Source organism: Necator americanus, chromosome I, assembly GCF_031761385.1.
Source record: "Necator americanus strain Aroian chromosome I, whole genome shotgun sequence".
Taxonomy (NCBI): domain Eukaryota; kingdom Metazoa; phylum Nematoda; class Chromadorea; order Rhabditida; family Ancylostomatidae; genus Necator; species Necator americanus.
The window spans coordinates 13390739-13408213 of NC_087371.1; the positions used below are offsets into that span (position 1 = coordinate 13390739).

At 42.5% G+C, this 17475-nt stretch overlaps 5 protein-coding genes across 9 annotated transcripts; 1 reads left to right on the top strand and 4 right to left on the bottom strand.

Annotated features, from left to right (window-relative positions):
* Positions 1-1537: 1537 nt before the first annotated feature.
* On the top strand, positions 1538-4348 carry RB195_005402 (uncharacterized protein; the record flags this gene model as incomplete). 2 transcript variants are annotated; one of them, XM_064177875.1, is made up of 4 exons in its annotated part: positions 1538-1644; positions 2176-2363; positions 2465-2568; positions 4241-4348. In XM_064177875.1, 4 exons carry the CDS (start codon positions 1538-1540, stop codon positions 4346-4348), a joined length of 507 nt encoding a protein of 168 aa, XP_064034976.1. The 2 variants fall into 2 exon arrangements, with proteins under 2 accessions (XP_064034976.1, XP_013292264.2); XM_013436810.2 differs by lacking the exon at positions 4241-4348 and having other exon boundaries at positions 2465-2637.
* A 36-nt stretch (positions 4349-4384) lies between these two features.
* Positions 4385-5212, bottom strand: RB195_005403 (uncharacterized protein; the record flags this gene model as incomplete). The annotated part of the gene is made up of 1 exon (XM_064177876.1): positions 4385-5212. The coding sequence occupies one exon, from the start codon at positions 5210-5212 to the stop codon at positions 4385-4387; it is 828 nt and encodes a 275-aa protein (XP_064034978.1).
* Positions 4385-6337, bottom strand: RB195_005404 (uncharacterized protein; the record flags this gene model as incomplete). Of its 4 annotated transcripts, XM_064177880.1 has the most annotated exons (3): positions 4385-5379; positions 5436-6171; positions 6203-6337. In XM_064177880.1, the coding sequence occupies 3 exons, from the start codon at positions 6335-6337 to the stop codon at positions 4385-4387; spliced, it is 1866 nt and encodes a 621-aa protein (XP_064034977.1). The 4 variants fall into 4 exon arrangements, with proteins under 4 accessions (XP_064034977.1, XP_064034979.1, XP_064034980.1 ...); XM_064177881.1 differs by lacking the exon at positions 6203-6337 and having other exon boundaries at positions 5317-5976; XM_064177878.1 differs by lacking the exon at positions 6203-6337 and having other exon boundaries at positions 5317-5814.
* A 2901-nt stretch (positions 6338-9238) lies between these two features.
* Positions 9239-12572, bottom strand: RB195_005405 (uncharacterized protein; the record flags this gene model as incomplete). Its single annotated transcript, XM_013436812.2, has 10 exons — positions 9239-9468; positions 9519-9737; positions 10039-10087; positions 10138-10252; positions 10795-10894; positions 10961-11025; positions 11584-11649; positions 11752-11876; positions 11945-12052; positions 12447-12572. 10 exons carry the CDS (start codon positions 12570-12572, stop codon positions 9239-9241), a joined length of 1203 nt encoding a protein of 400 aa, XP_013292266.2.
* A 406-nt stretch (positions 12573-12978) lies between these two features.
* Positions 12979-16265, bottom strand: RB195_005406 (uncharacterized protein; the record flags this gene model as incomplete). Its single annotated transcript, XM_013436813.2, has 9 exons — positions 12979-13080; positions 13385-13461; positions 13631-13742; positions 13961-14107; positions 14501-14586; positions 14779-14926; positions 14982-15071; positions 15130-15213; positions 16170-16265. 9 exons carry the CDS (start codon positions 16263-16265, stop codon positions 12979-12981), a joined length of 942 nt encoding a protein of 313 aa, XP_013292267.1.
* Between the last annotated feature and the right edge of the window lie 1210 nt (positions 16266-17475).

Here is a 17475-nt window from a genome sequence, read left to right on the forward strand (position 1 = left end):
ACAGTTTTGTTGTGCAAAATGTTTCTTGAACTGGCTACCTTAGCTGAAGAAAGCAACAATTCCCTTCCTTACATCATTACAAGTATCAAACAATAATGTATTATATTTCAATTACTGTAGTATCCATGTTTTTTTTAATTTTTTGACGGAGTGCTCACAAATTTTAAGTTCCTGGGATGATATGTACGGTTAGGTGCAAACTTTAATGGATCGTTGTCTGTTAATGCAGGAGCGCGAACAACCTAACCTACTTATTGCTCGCCGTTTTTCGCTTATTTTTTATTGATCAGGCTTCCTGTCTCTCAATGTTCGCGACGTTTTTCCTCCCTTAAACATATACTAGAGCAAAATGGTGTCTTTTTCCGAGTTGAATTACTTCAAACTCATTGAAAATCAAAGACCTTACCGTTACTGGTGCTATCTCTCTGTTTCCATTTCCCTTCCAGACTTTCATTTCGATCTCTTTTAAATACTGTATTTAGAATTCCCTGGATTAGTTAACGTTCCTTTATAAGCTTTTATTTTATTGTATTACCTTTTGATGATGGCAAATAGCCTCACATATCAGCATGCGCTAGGTTCTTCTTTTCGGAAAATTCCCGATTTGGATGGGCTTACTTGTATTGTTTCTAAGCACTTCGTTTACCGGATTTTTCTGCTATTGCTTATTTCCTTAATTTCGGGTGGAATTACGGATTTTTCAGAGGTGTTCAAGAAAGCCGTGATTCTTTGTAGAGTGTGTGCTCTTTTATTTTGTTTCATCGTTTCCTTTTTATTGTACTTACTACATTAAGCTTGTTCCATTGTGATTTTCTTCGTATCATCGTAACCACAGAATCGGAGTGGGAGATCTTGAGAAATGAATGCTGGGTGTTCTTGAGTGGACATTTGAGCCTCTCTCGGTGTTAATCTGCTGCTACCGATTTTGAGCATTTAAGGTTTTCTTTGGTCCTCCTACGTAGCGATTTGAGTGTGCTTCCTTTCTTGAGAAGTGTTGAGTAGTCAGCTTGGCATCTTCTGTTATTTCTTCATCCAGTGATGTCGAGATTGTGATTATTCTTTTAGTACAGCAGTTACCAGTTCTGCGTTCATTTCTGTCTGATTTCTATCAGTATTCCTAACAGTTTTCTGTTCGTACAAGTGTTTTGTAGATTGAGTGTTTATTTCTTACTGATGGGTGAGAGTTCGTTTAAAGTTCTCGCATGATGCTTAATGCTCGTGAATAACAACACTAAATTTCAATCATTTACAGAATTATGTATTACAAATTTCATTAGGGAACAAGCTTTTCTTTTAATCGTTCCGAATAGTTTGTTCATGTTTTTTCTCCCTATGGTTGTGATATTTTAGTGTTTGGTGTTTGAAATGGCTTTATATTAAAAAATGGTTTTGTTGCGGATTGTAAGAGGCATCATTTGTGGCGTTGTCATGTTTCGCTACCACTGTTTGTGCATTGCTGATACTGAGCATTGCGTATGGCTTCGGACGGTAACGTAGATCTTCTAATGCTTGGTGAGAATTCAGGAATTACTTAAAAATGAGTAACGGTACGTGGCACACAGAAGAACCCACCTCTTCATCCTCTCCGCAGATCATTTCTTTGTTCATGAACGAAAATGCAAACGACACTGACCGACCGAATCGGTGGGTGGCTCATATCCTTTAGTGTTTTTTCTTCATCCTTCAGTTGTACATCCTAATTTAAAAAAGGAATAGAAATATTGACCAGCCATGCACGAGGACTATAGCTCCTATAGTCGGTTCAAAACGATATGAATCATTAGCGTAGTTGCGGTGCATTCGCGTACTCGCTCGAAGCTCTCGCGCTGAGGCAGCAGTTGGGACCGAAGTGGGACAGTCGCAAAATGCAGCTATGGGTGGTGCCAGCAAGGGTTTCACCACACTCCTAGCCGCTACGCTCCACAGAGGCGCCTCGAGAGAAGCCGCGTACGCGCTCCATGTTGTTTTGACCCTACTACACGTGCCGTGAAGCAACAACGGTGTACCAATGCTATGAAGGACACTTTCTATACGCTGTAGATGTTCGGCGTCGGTAAAAAGTATGCCACTATTTAAATAAGAGTTGCAATTCATTCTTCATCGCAGAACGAGAAACATAATGGAAATGAGATTGGTCAGTAATTGTAATGTTTATTTTTGAATAAATTTTTATAGTGCTTATACAATCTTGGGTGCGCTGACTTTGTCAGGAGCATATATGACGGATTGGCTGGAAATTGCGGCGAGTATATTTCTGTGGATGGCAATTTCCTATGCTGTACTTTATTTGGGAGCTGCTCTCGTTGCTTTGCTGATGATGCGGCGACATCCCTATGTCGTGCTGTTCGTGCTGCCCCTTTTGGGTACGCTTTTTCTTGACTTAGGAAAATACTAGTTCTAAGTTTTGTATAATAGTGGAAATGACCATTTGTTTGCTCTAAAAATGTAACTGCGCTGATTTCAGCAATGTGTGTTATTGGGCCAGTCACAGTAGGAGTGTTGACGTCACTGGTGCTTGCATACACTCTTTCATCTTCCGACAAGGAAATCAGCCCTTGGCACTGCATGGTGTTAGGCGTATTTCAGAGCATAATGTTAATTGTAGTATCCTTCAGTCGATTATTAGGAACATTGTAGTTAGCTCAGAGGTTTGTAGCCGCTCACATAGACGCACTTTGTTATTAATGTTGTTTTCGAACCTTTGATCAACTTACTGCATGTATAGCATCAAGCATGCCTATCTCGTACTGTATGATCACAAACGGAGTGCTGGAAGCTTGTTTGTATATTATTTCTTCTGTACATTAAGATGAGGGTGCAAATAATCAATCCAGGTGGATGATTGGGTAGAGCTCGATATTGACAGGGTTATGCGGGTACTTGGGGGAGTATACCAATAAAGACAGTATTTTCAAATGTTCTCGAACATTGGAGTTTTCCACTTTTATGTAGCGGTCTTGTGTAGTTTACAAATCTCACAGTTAAGATAACGGAACAATGGTTACGCCAAACATCCATTAAAAGGAGGTATCAGCTGCCTTCAAGACGTTGTCAAGACATGAATTCGTCAACACGGCGATTCAAAATCTCAGTGAAATCAATTACGAAGAGACAAGCTTGGTAGGAGGCAGTAAAATTTAATTGTCTGGTTCTCACTTAGCTTGTTCCTGAGCTTCATATCCGTCTGTAAAATGTACCATTCGTGGAGATTTTCGAGGATCTCAAAACGAGGACGAGGAGAGCCGTTCCAATAATCTAGCTAGACGCAGGACCAGAGATCACAGCGGCGAGCCAGCGTGAGGCATCTGATCTGCTGGACCGGCAGAATGTGTTGAAACATCCTCTCCAGTTGTTAATGCGCTTGCAGCGCCGGGAGTCGTCCCTTGCTCATCACACACAGCGGTGCGGCGCGACAGAACTATGAGAACGGCTTAAGCTATCTATTGCATGCTATACTTTATGCTCTGTCAGACGTGTTCAGTCATTCTGCTGACTGATCATTTTGAGGGTTACTGCAGCTAACCCTGGAGAGAAATCCATGGATGTATCAATTGAGACTAAAGATACCTCGTACATTCGGAATCTTGTCGAAATATTTGTATAAACAGACCATTCACACTTTAAGTTCACAGAATTTAGTATTACCTAGGCTTTGAAGGCTAATATTAGAAAGGCTTTTTTCTTTTTCTCCCAGGGTTTGCAGTGCATACTAGTAGGAGTTTCGTGACGCAATAAGTTCGTTATAATGAGAGAAAAAAAGATAAACAAGTAGTGAGAAAAGTGCAACAATTGAAATTCTCCGCGGTGTTGGTTACTATGCAGTCAGTTTCTGCTGGAGGGTTGTCATATCAAGCGCTTCTAAGAGTAATTGTAAATATTTCCTTAATGTAGTTGAGCGTACAGTTGGAATTATGCGAATTAGCCCCTATGGTCGGCGAGATCTTATAACACTGCAAAACAACAAGCAGCGATTTATTCATTCTAAACAGTGTTAATCGATGGAATAAATCATTTTAAACAAGGAAAGAAGGCGTAAGATAGGAGAAAGAGAACGCAAAGCAGAATAAAAGGCGGAGAGTTAAAAAGTTCTCCTCCTGCCCAGCTCGAGGGTCAGGTCGTTCATCATGTTCAATTCCCGACCCAGATAAACGTAGCTGGTGCATTCGGATATGTTCGTTCCGTTGAGCGTGAATGGGGCATCCGAGACCCATCCGTTGCGCATGAACATCGTCTTTTGTAGATTCAGCTGAAAACCGATGCACATGTTTCGTCGAATTCGGTCAGCATTCGTTCCGCTTGGCTGATGCTGGGTGTTATCAGTACGATGTCATCAGCAAAGCGCAAATGATGTAGCTACCGACCATCAATCTTCACTCTCATGTCGTCATTCCAACTTTCGCATTGCGTTCTCGAGGGTAGTTGTGAATATTTTGGGTGAAATTGTATCACTCTTTTGGATCCCCCTCTTCACGTCAATGATGATGTTCTTGTAGAATGGCGAAATTCCGGTCGTGAGGTTACTGTACAACTCTCGAAGTACCTTTATGTACTGAGTAGGGACGCCTTGGTTGTCCAAGGCTTCTAGGACCGCTTCCGTCTCAACTGAGTCGAAGGTCTTTTTCAAGTCGATGAAGGTGAGACAGAGCGGCATCTTGTACTCTCGTGATACCTCGATGAGTTTCGAAACAGTGTGAATGTGGTCAATCGTGCTGAATCCTTTTCGAAACCCTGCTTGCTCGCATGGGTGTCCTTCATCCAAGACTTTTTCAATCCTATTAAAGATCACTCTTGTAAAGAGCTTGTAGATGACGGACAGTAAGCAGATTGGACGATAGTTGCCGATGTCATGTGGATCTCCCTTTTTATACAACAACACGGTCTTGCTGGTCTTCCACGGTTTAGGAACCTTGCATTCCGACAGATAACGTGTAAAGAGCCTCGCCAGGGTGTTGATGAGTACTGGCGGAAGGCTCTTCAGGTGTTCTTGTCTTACTCTGTCGGGACCGGGTGCAGTACGATTTCTTACCGACATGATAGCATGTCGTATTTCGGACGGGAGAACCTCTGGAATGACTTGTCCATCTTCCCTCAGATGGTGAGGAGGCAAGTGGACATGGCTGTCGAAGAGATCAGAGTAGAAGTCGTAGATGATTTTCTCCATCCCCCTTCTCGATGCAATGGCTGTTCCCTTTGGGTTCCGGAGAGCAGTCATCCTCGTCTTGCGACTGGCGAAGTCTCGACGGGCATAGCGGATGCTTTTCCCCGCCTCTGCAGCTTCAGCCAGCACTTCTGCTCTTCTCTCTTTAAGGTCTTCCTTTATCGCCTCTCTGCAAAGCCTTGCGAGCTCGGACGTGAGTTCTTGGTTCCCTGCGGCTCGTGCTGGCGTATCAGCTCAAGAGTTTCAAGAGACAGGCGCCTCTTGGTGGTTTTAAAACTCTCAGCCTTCTTCGCGCAGTCGTGAAGGTGTTCAACAAGCCAGCCATATTCCTCGTCGATGTTGTCCATTGCGGAATCTTCCCAAAAGCCGGCTAGCGTAGCGAAGAGATCCCAGTTGATGATAGTCCTGGGATTTCTCTCTCTGAACTTGGCGGCTTTCTCTGCTCTCCTTGTGAAGGAAAATCTTCCTCGAAGGAGGCGATGGTCCGATCCCGTATAGAACTTTGGTACAACAGCGACGTCCGTCAGGCAGAACCTTTTATTGACGATGATGTGGTCTATTTCATTACGGTACCCTCCACCGGGTGACTCCCACGTCCAGCGTAGAGAGGAGGGCTTCTGGAATTGCGAGTTCCCATGGATGGTCTTAGTCGTCATGATGAACTCGGAGAGCCTCTCCCCCTGGTCATTCCATTGTAGGCCGTGGGTCTCGATGTGAAGTTCCTCCGGCGTTCTTCTTGGTCCAACCTTGGCGTTGAAATCGCCAATTATGACCTTGTAGAAGGCATGATCTTCTCGGTAGAACTTCTCCAGGTCCATATAGAAAGCTTCGACTTCTGCATCTTCGTAGCTTGATGTTGGAGCGACGAAGATAGTCAAAGCTGGTGTTGTACCACATCTTCTTCCGCAGACGTCCGATTCGGGTCGTAAGTTGTTCGAAAGAGTCGATGTTCTTTGCCATACTCGTGTTGACGAGGACGCCAACTCCACCAACACCTCTACTGTCGCATGTTCCTAAGAACAGTTCTTCTCCAGTTTCATATACGGCGTTGAGAGGCTGACGTCGTCTCGTCTCGGTCAGTCCGATGACGTCGTACTTGATCTTCTTGGCTTGCATCATCAGATCTTCGGTGGCCGCTTCCGATGCAAGCGTACGTGCGTTATAAGTACAGATCGCCATCCTAGTCCTTTTCCGTTTTGGTAGCCTACATGACTCCTGCAACCCCGTCCTACCTGGCGCTACCGTACCAGGCTTTCCTCCGGAATCAGGAGACTCTTTTCTATTACTGTGTTTTGCATAAAAATTTTAAAACCCATGGGCAGGTTGCAAGCCTCTAGTTCCATGAGTTTTTGGGAGAACTTCCGTTCTCCCGGAGTGGACATGTGGAGCTTATTTGTTTGAGGCGACTGCAAACCGCCTCCCTTGCACCTCCCAGTCATTTGATTGCAGGTTTTTGGCCGGACCGGCGTGCGGGATACAAAGATGTCATGAGTCAGTCCTGGCTCAGCAGAAACAGGGAGTCCATCCCCTGAATCCACCTGCGTCTCTGCACAAGATCGCTTTTGGTCCGCGATTAGCCCCCTATCCACCACCCGGGGACGCGCCACGTAGCCTCGCGACTAACCGGCTGTGATCCCTCTAGTGAGGAAGATCCGTGGAAACAAGAAAAAGAAGGAAAATTAATTCACGAATTCCGAAAAACACTGAGATTGTTGTCTTATATCCACCTTTACCTTCCACATTTATCTCCGCAATGGCTGAAAGAGTGGCATGTTTGTGCAGCTGCCTTCAAACTGCCCTCTTCCTAAACTACTAAGAGATTACTCTTTTCAAGCACACAAAATCGGCATGACTTTGGCGAAAATCAAAATTATGAGGGGTGTTATGCGATTGCGAGGCTATACAGAAAATGAATAGTCTGTTCTTAAATACGATTAATAATAGCCATTGTGGAAGACAACGCAAAAAAAGAACACTATCTTCTTCTTACTGATAGTCCAGTAACGAAATAACGATCTTGAATCCACTTTACGCTGAGGAACTCGAGATCAAACCACTTATATACTCAGAAGTCTGAACGTTCGGCCAACGCCCATCAAACTTGTGATGCTCGCTTCGCTCTCTTTCACTCATCAATAGAAATTAAAAATAGTGCCATTTTCTATAGAATTAAATTTGTACGTCTTCTAACAAGGCCTGCCATTTTCCATAAAATTAAACTTGTACTTCTTCTAACGACGCCTTTTTCGCCCCTTTTCTTGAAATTCAAGGTAAGATGAATAATGATGAAGTGAAATGATGATTGCCTACTTTTCTTCCTAAAAGTGTCACTACTACATTTGAAGAATAATCAAACTTGATTTTACACTCATAGTCCACCGATGAACAACCTCATGAAGCAAACGTGGAAGGGAATAGAGGAGTAGTGCATAGAGGAGAAAGGAGGCATGCATTTCTCACCGTTATGAAAGGGTTCACAATGTCTCATCCATTTCCTTACAAATTCTCTTGCAGTTACTGCGCGGTAAGGGCACCACGGCGCAAAACTCCCACGCCATGCGGCCTATTTCGCCTTACTCACTGCTTGCTGACGGATTCATCTGACACCGTGGATCCCTTTTCTTTGATAGGTTTGCGCAGTTCGGCGAAATTTTGTTACAAAGGTTATCACTTATTATCAGACGATGTCATTTTAGTGGTGGACAATATGATATCGACATTACTTAAGGCTGAAATTGCAAGAAGTTGCTGCCTAGATAACTGCTATAAGTGCTCCCCTTCGTACGGTGAAGGAAAAACATTTGTATTACTGAAATCGGCAGTGTCTCATTAGTGCATGGATGAATCCTTCAAAATACAACTGAAAATTATTCCCAACATAACAGCGATTTTTAATTTTCATGTATACAATACAGTATCATCATCAGCAGATACTTCTGAATTTCTCGTGTAGAGAGCATTCCTAAAGATAAGTGTCTTATTATGATTTTATTATTGTTGGAATCGATTGCAATTAATATTGTATCTTCATCGAAAATTTCCCAACTCGTTTTCGTTCAGTTCGGTTCCTGAAATTTGTTAGTTGTCATCTACGTTTTACGTCGATAGATTGCGAGAGAGTAGGAGCGAAGTACGGAAGGGATGAGAGGTGCTGCGTAGCTGGATACCCTGCCTCGCACTAATTCCCGGCCCGTCGATCACCTACTATGTACTATGTCGCTTTCTTGTGTCCTCTTCTCTCTCACGTGCATTCGTATTACAGTGCTGAAATACTTGAAAACGATCGTCAAAAACGTATTCATAGTGAGTACTCGGCAGCTACTTCGGCAGTGTTGCCTCGAGCGGAACGTTCTTGCACCACAAGCTAGCGAACCATGAATAAGTCTTGATATGCTATGGCATAGGCGGGTCAGGACTACTCGAAGCTCGGTTCATCGGCGCTGGAAGCGGCAAGCTGAAACGTTGCGGTTGGGATCGATAGGGGACTTCGCTAGCACCACTAACGGGTGCAGTCCGATTGTAGCTAGCGGTGGTCCCACCTCGATCTAACCGTAAGCTCAACCGCGCTGTTTACGCAACTGCACCAGGCTTCATATTGTTGTTAGTTTGACTCGAATGTATATAAATATAAAGCTGCATAAAAAGTGAACAAATTCGAAATCGGAGTTGGTGCATTCCGAAAGTAGCAGCTTAACAACACAACGGAGAATTTTTAATATTTGTCAGTCGGAGCCGCGTATACGACTTCGGCTGGCAAATATTCAAAATGGCGTTCGGAAATGGTTTCCCTAATTACTTCTATAGAAGGTACTGCCTCTCCCGCTATCTGTCTCACCAGTTTTCCCCTCTGAATCCTTTTTCACTCAATACCTCTATCTTTCACTCTCTCCCCTCACTCTCTTCTTCGACCTCTCCCTCCCTTATCTCCTTCAGTTTCACACCCCTATTTTTCACATGCTCTAAGCATACCTCTCCTCCCCTCGCACTCCCACTCCTGGAAAAAAAGAGCACGAACCAGAACAAAGATAATACAAACGGAAATACACTGACCAGAAAACCAAACCGGAAGAGATCCCATCATTACCGGTATTCGGTTATTACAAGACTTGCATTTGTTCCACCGAAACCAAACGAGTTCACAATTGCAGTTCGAGGTTTCGGCCATTCTTCCACCGTTCTCAAGAGATTCACTTCCAGTTCATCGGATTCATCGAGGTTCAAGTTGGCCGGTAGTTTCGCGTCGCCAATCGCTGCTACGGTTGCGATAGTTTCAACCGAGCCAGCGGCAGCAAGCAGATGACCAATGTGGCCTGCAAAAATGATAGTTTTCGTACAGAAGACGAGTTCTACTAATTCACACCTTTTATAGAAGATACAGCGGGGTTGCTGCCACCAAATACATGATGAATTGCTAGCGCTTCAATCGAATCGCCTGTTGGGGTTGATGTTGCGTGTGCATTAACGTATGTCACATTGTTCGGTTTAACTTTGGCGTCACCCACCGCACGCTGCATAGATAATTGTGCTCCGATTCCGGATGGGTCTGGGCTGGAGATATGGTAACAGTCGGAGGAAATGCCTTAAAAAAGTAGTGCGTTGATAGAAAATATATCATGATATGAATGTAGTTAGTTTAGTTGATCCTCGTGTAAGAAATGGGTCCTTAAAGGCTGTTATCCAAAAGCTATGCGTTCATTGGATAGCTTCACGGCAAAGAAAAAATATCCAACCCCCCAGCTATAGGAAATCATTCGATAGGCATCTGATCGTTCGTTTCAATAAACAACAATTGACTACACCTATTTCTGGACAAAGTTTTCAAGCGGGCTGCTCTTAATGCCAGCAGGCCAAATGCACGTAACAATAAGCGAAGAACTCACCGTAACCAAGGACTTCTGCTAAAATTGTGGTGTCTCTGTCGAGAGCATCCTGAAACAAAGTGTTCAGTCGGATCAAATGCAGTCTCCCCACAATCCCACCTCTAATCGCTCCAACAGCACCAATCCAACTCCCTCACTAAGTACAAAACCATCTCTTTTCTTATCGAAGGGTCGACTGCATGACGGCTCTTTGCCATGGGAAAGCGCACGCATCCTGGAAAAAAAAAATTAAAGTTTAGTTTTCAATGAAACTTCTTTCAAACTAAAGTTGAATTAATCAAAACATTTTAAAGTGAACCTTGCTCGCATTAAGATTGCAATATTTAAGAGTCTTTCAAAGTTAATGGGCTAGCCATCTTTTCTCGTGCAGTTCAACTGCTGTGGAAAGGAGTTTGGCCAGCCAAAACCTAGATGCGGAGGTATTCAGGTGTTGTAAAGCTGCAAATCTTCAGTCAAACCATCAAACATTTTCGAATAAACTAAGTAATCTAAACTAAACTGGGCACCAAACTATTCTGAATGACACTAATGCCCGTATTTGCGTCAGTGTACGTATATGGCATCGCCTCGTTTCGTTGTTGACGCAATAAGTGTACTAATATTACGCATAAATGAATGGATTGCTCATTCTACCGTGTTAAAAACGATGCCGTTGACTTATTCACCAATCACACGACGCGAATGAAAGAAACTTTTGAAGTTATCATCATGATTAAGAATTCCTTGAGTGCACAAGAACATCTAAACCGTTTTTACCTATCAAATCCGGACAAGGCTACAGCATTAACACAACCCTCAGCCGCTCCAGCAATAGCACGGCGAGCCCATCCGTGTCGAACAGATCGAAAAGCGTTTCCTCGAAAACACAAGATGCAACTCTTGCCACGCATCCGATACCGCCGAACATGTCATTCAAACTAACCAATGCAATGCAGTCCAGTAGCGCAAGCTGTCGCTGTACTTTCTGCACCGCCCATCATTCCATATCTGGAAGTCAAATTCAGGAATAGGTAAGACGATTATGTAAATAAACATAATCTCTAGTTTCTGGAAAGAGAACTGAAAGCTGCCAGGATGACGGATCAAAACAGAAACTATGCAGCAATAAACACATCACAAGTACAAGTATTTGGAACATTTATGGACTTTTTTAAGCCTTGGAAAAAGTATGTCACACAATTCAGATATCTTTCCTGCGTTGGGTATAATCTTCTCTCGCGTTCGAAAACATGTACGTATGTGACAGCGAAACCTGACATATGCTAGCGGCGTTCAGCTACAACTAACTTCTAGCTGATTTCTTAGGAATTTCGGGAAGGGGGTCATGTTGCAATTTCCCCTTCAAAAGGTGTTCAAAACGGTGTAAGATTTGTTTTGATTGGCCATAGTCACTCAAATGACTTCAACTTCGAGGGCGGCGCAAACATGTGATTGTCCCAACTTAGTTGGTCGCAGTTTAACGAATAAACGGAGCAGAAAATACGGTGAAGACAAAAGCGAACATTTTCAGGGAGCATTTAACTAAGAAAACTCGAATGGACCTACTTCATAGCCACATAACCAGCAGGCATGTTGGTAAGGACCCTTGGTACAAAGTACGGCGACACTTTCCTAGAACAATTAGTTGAGACTTATCTAACAGCAGAAGATTTTTTTCTAATCTAGCTTCCAGAAACAGAAAAAAAAATCTGGCTATCTCACACCGCACTTTACCTTGACTGTTTATTCTCCACTAAGGCAACTGTCCTACCAATTTCTAGAAGATCAGAAACACCAGTTCCAATATTCACCAACGTATCTCTGTGGTCTAAAGACTGGGCATTGGACGTTGACATAACCTGAATCGACGAGATTCATTACAAAATCCTGTGATGAAACGATGACCAACTCGAGCACACGATTTCACCTCTTCGGCGGCCAACAACGCTAGTTGACTAGCTCGGCTCATTTCTCGTTTCTGTCCAGCACTCCACCGATTGAAATCTGGTATTCGGTCATCGGGAATCGCGCCGACCTATGACGAAATTAATTGCCTGAGCTAAAGCGAGCCAATTGTGCCTGAGATTCATAGAAAAATCCGCAACTTCTAACGTTGCTATGAACGAGTTGTCACTTTAAGTTAGCTAAGAAAATTCTCAGTGAACTTCGGATAAATTCCACTCACAGGTTTGGGTTCCCGAGTTCTGATAGTTTTGAAAAGATAGGTCCAGAGCACAAAACAAATTCAATAGATAAAAAGACTCAATAGAATAAGACACATACGAAAGATCCTACCGTTCTGCATAACCACACAAAGGGATCGACTAAGAAAGTTAACGCACAAATTGCGCAGTAGAATTTCAGGTTCATTTAGCAGATAGGCTATAAAATCCAGCATCTGAGAAGTCTAGATGCTAGGAGGGCCTTACCACAAATCCTAACTGTTCTGAGAATTTCAGTGCTGAACGCCCTTCCAACAATCCTTTCTGAAGTACAGCCACTCCTGCACCGTAAGGTGTGATCGCACCCATGCCGGTGATCACAACACGATACATACTGGTTGCGAGATTTATCTGGAATGTGCTTTGCCTTCTTCATTTCATAATTTTAATCGATGTTATTTGCTGGAAAACTAAACATAACGACATTAGAGATTCTCCAGAACTCAGTTGATGACTAGATCAGGTATTTCAGTTACATTCGTATCAAATTTCATCTGTATTTCAGCTGTGTATTGAAACAAAGCAAATGCAACAATACAAAACAACAAACAACGCACGTTTTGACAATACAGCTGCAAACACGACTGTTGTGGTTGACTAACAAGTGGGAGTCTTCGTGATGATATCAAATAAAAAGGAATGCATCAAACAACTTACAACAAAATGTGCTGAACAAAGCAAAATCTAACCTACTTTTAAGAACAAACAAATTTACATTAAAATTAGCAACCAGCGTGATTTATTCAAGTTTCGCCGTGAGCTTCCCTGCCAGTTCCAAGAAGGTCTTCGTGAGTGCCGAATCTGGATATTTCGCGAAGAAGTCCTCTCCCTTGTCGAGAGCCTAAGCAAATAGACTTTAGATTCATAATCTTCATAAGAAATGTTTGTCCGGTAATGCAACGTGGGCGGGATCTATGATGATTTTATCATTCTTTTCATTACCGAGTAACCACTCATAAATAAGCACGGATGAATACTGGAAACTTCAATAATGTATGAAATAGCAGATATCAACGGATGGCTAGTGGTTGACAAGTGAATTCGGTTTCCCCCACATTGTCAGCAAATACATTATTACAACTAAGAATTTCTCAAATTGATGAGGTACAAAATTGCAATGAAAAAGAGTAAACAGTTGATTTTACCTCAGCAAGTGAAGGTTCAAGAGGTAGTTGACTCAGCAGCTCCAGTTTGCTTTCCTCACACATAGCTGTTGACCCCCCTAAACAATGGATAAGGAAATAGAAAACCAATAGATGACGTAGAGACGAAAAGAAGGATAAAGAATGTCCAAGCTCGAAGCAAAACCGCAAATAATCAGTTCAATAAGCCGAGGAAAAGTAAATTTTTCTGAATAAACGAGAGCACATCAAAGGTGGAGCAAGACATACCAGTAGTTGAGGGGAAGAGTATGGTGGTGTGGTTGCAGTGTGGGCAGACGAACTTTGCCATGTTTTCGACTACTCCCAAAATAGGAACCTTAGTTTTATGACAGAAGCTGACCTGGAACCAAATATTTCTTTTTGTTTTCCACCATAGCTCATACAGAGAAAGTAAACTGGAGTCTTCAAATACACCAGAAAAAGGGATTAATGACCAACAATCTAAGGAAAATTTCAATGATTCAATCTAGGAGGGATTGCATCAGAAAGGAATACCAATCCCTCAAATATTTTTATTCCATTTGAAATTAAGAGACTCTCACATTTTAAATCACTTACTTCTTTCCTCACGTCGAGTAAAGACACTTCTTGTGGTGTGCTGACAATGATTGCACCATCGAGACTTCCTGCTTGTAGCAGAAACTGCACGACGGATATGTGCTCATCGGATGTTCCCGGAGGAGTGTCGATCAGCAGGTAATCAACCTGAATGAAGTTGATAAATAAGATAATTTTGTAACATCAGTGTGCACTCTGCTTTGCTGCCGTTGGCATCGGTGAACAGCCTAACTGACTGACTGTCCAAGTTTCGTTTCTGACCATCATAGTAGCAAGAGACTGCGGAATAAAGCTACAGCATTTAAAAGGACGGTTGTGGGTGCCGTTTAATCAACAATTTGACCAATGACTATGCCATTCATTTTACAAAATTATTACTTTTTCATTTTTAACTGATGCTAGCTGAGATGCCAAAAAATTGGGAATAATATTTTGTCATTCATAAAGAGATAAGAATTCAGATAAAGGATCTTCGGAAAAGTCGTCCATAAAGTTAGGGAGGAAGAATTTGCAATAAAAGTTCAATTTTAGCAGACACACCTCTCCCCAATCAACATCTCGAAGGAACTGTTTGATCATGCCATTCTTCCTTGCTCCTCTCCAAATAATAGCATCATTTTTATTCCCTAAAAAACCTTGAATGACATTCGACGCACGGGAACATGCAGAAGAATGAGATACTCATCGAGTGCGACAACTATACCGCGCGCCTACTTAGTTTCACAGTCTATGCATTGTAATACCGCTGATAAGGTATCAGGAAAGTGCGGTTACGATTCAAGTGTTCGAAGTTGTAGCTATCAAACAGTGCTACGAACCTAATAAGAAGGCTATGCTCATCAACATCAGGTTCTCTCGTACTAGTACAGGAGTCCAACCATCTGCACTATCATGCACCTCTTCATCTTCTACTCCAAGCATTCGTGGTTGCGACGGACCACAGATGTCCACATCGAGAATTGCCACCTAAATGCCATACAGCCAATACGTCTAGTACCATACCTTTAGGTAATGGACTTACTTGTTTCGATGCGTCAGCAGCCAAAGCACGGGCCAAACTTGTGGTCACTGTGCTTTTACCTACTCCTCCCTTCCCAGAAAGGATCAAAATCTAAAAAGGAAAGGTTGAGTCTGACGGATTTAGAAGTACTCTTGCAAAAACACTGTACCTTATGCTTAACGCCGCTAAATCGATCCTGAATCAGCCTGATGTCGTCATCGGGCTTTGGTACTTGACCAGTAGAGCAAGATCCCTGGAATATATGAAACAAATCTATTATACAGGTCGAATGTTAAGTTCTGTTGTAGTGGGTCCTGAAAAAATCAACTTTTACCCTAGTGCACACCAAGCCTTTCATCACTCCGGGGTCGATAAATTGGTACCAGACTTGTCTGGGAGGATAAAAACACTGATTTGACACACACACACATTGGCTAGCTCCGCAAGTCATTGTATAGGCCGGTTACACGTTCGTAAACCTCAAGCGATTCAGAATTGAAGTGAGCGTGGTGCAGTTGTGTAAGCGCTTGCGCTCGAAGCGGTGCGCTGGAATATGGCGGTTAAAATCACAGGAGGACCTTTGATAACACCATCCTTCGTTGCAGTTTACGATGGTCCCACCTCAATTCCAACCGCTTTCTCCACGGCTTGCACGACTTCGAACGCAGCTTACGGAAATGCACAGTACTTCATGTCGTTTTGACCGTACTATATTGAACAATACACACTACAAGCGTTCGAGCTGTATAAACCGTAATGACGCAAGATATTGCAAATCGGTTTTGTTAGGCACACTCTAAATCCAAGAGTTCGACAGGTTAAATGCTTAAAAGGTGAATGGGACCTCTAACAACAAAAAACCGTCTTGTTACGCTGCGATGCTGAAGATTGTCGAGAGAACTCCGGTAGATCGCACTGTCAAGACCTATATGATACTTCTATGCACCATTACATGAAAAATGTATCAAAGCTCCATAATCAGAGTCACAGTGTGCGCCACTTATTTTGATGACGGTGATGAGAAGAGCATGGGAGACTGCGGGGAATTACTACAATGATCTGTTGGAGAAGTAAGAATAAAAGTCGCATAGATGTGCCTTTGTATGACTCTATGATCTCTGGTGACCCGCAAATATCCATAGATAAAGGGAAAAAATCCTTTGAAATAAAAAAGTCTAGAGGAAATGAGTATTACTGCGTGAGACTTACCTGATTCGGACAACCAGCGCATCCAGATGCTTTCCCAGCACCAGCACTGCCCACTCCTGGACAACCAGCGTTCGCGTTTGTTGGGACGTCTCCCATTGGGTCTTCTTGCTAGAATCAGAGAGAATCGAAATCCCTGGAATCGAAGGATGCTGTTAGAGTAACCAGAGCCATATAAGCGATTTCTTTTCTCTTACTCAAGAAATCATTATATCAACGAAGCAATACGAAGGAAATAATTGTGAGAAAGAAGATCTACTGAAATGTGACATAAAATGCCTCTGAAAATAGACAATTAATTCTAAAGAAAAAAGATGACAAGAATACGTCAGTAACAATACCAATATGTACATATACCTGCAGTAGTAATAAATTAAAACGCTACACAAGAACATGAATGCTGTATTAATAATGCAACCATGAGTTTTGGATTGTTGGACAATAATTTCCCCATAGGCCTTCGATAAAAGCCGGTGAAACGACAACCAATCCAGGATGTGCTAATATTTGTGTGAGCATACGATCTGCTACTCGCCGAAGTCACTCGGAACTGTAGCGAGAAAGAAATGGACCGGACTGAACATTTTGATGTAACTGTAGTTCAATCGGCGATTTTGTGCAATTCTTAACAGCTCATATCATTGATTCAACGAGGGATTATGGTGTTCCCAGGAAAAGTGTTGGTGAATTGAGGGCAACTGTCCGCAATCACGGCACTTTAGATCAGTTGAGAACACACGCGCTGGAATTAGTCATTTTAGACTTTCAAGGAGTATTTCCCTGGTTAATCCACCATCCAGAGATAGATTAGAACATTTTTGAACATTTAAGAGAACATATGAGGAAAAGCTGAGAATTCCAAAAAAGATGACAGTGTTGTTAAAAGCATGGTAAATTGTTGAAATTTCTGTACAAAAAGTTACACTAAATAACAAGATGAAAACCTCCGCACAGCAAGGTGCACGTCGATTTACGCCAAACGTTGCCTTTGAAATCTCAATCACAGTTTAGTAACCCGCGGGAAAATCGAAGATTCTGGTGAAAAATTATCTACTAATAAGTCTGATAATGAGAACTCTTCAGAAGATGAACATCTCAGTGTTTCTTCTTCGATTTCAGATATGTATTGCGATGACTAATGTCTTTTAAAGCTTCGATATTAAAAAAAGGTTGAAAATCGATGACGGAATCAAATGATTCTCGAAGATTTCATATGACAAATGATTGAACCTTATCTTATCAATGTGGTCAGCGCTGCTTCGAGGATGTTTTCTCGCTCCACAACGATCGATTGTACGGAGAAATGACG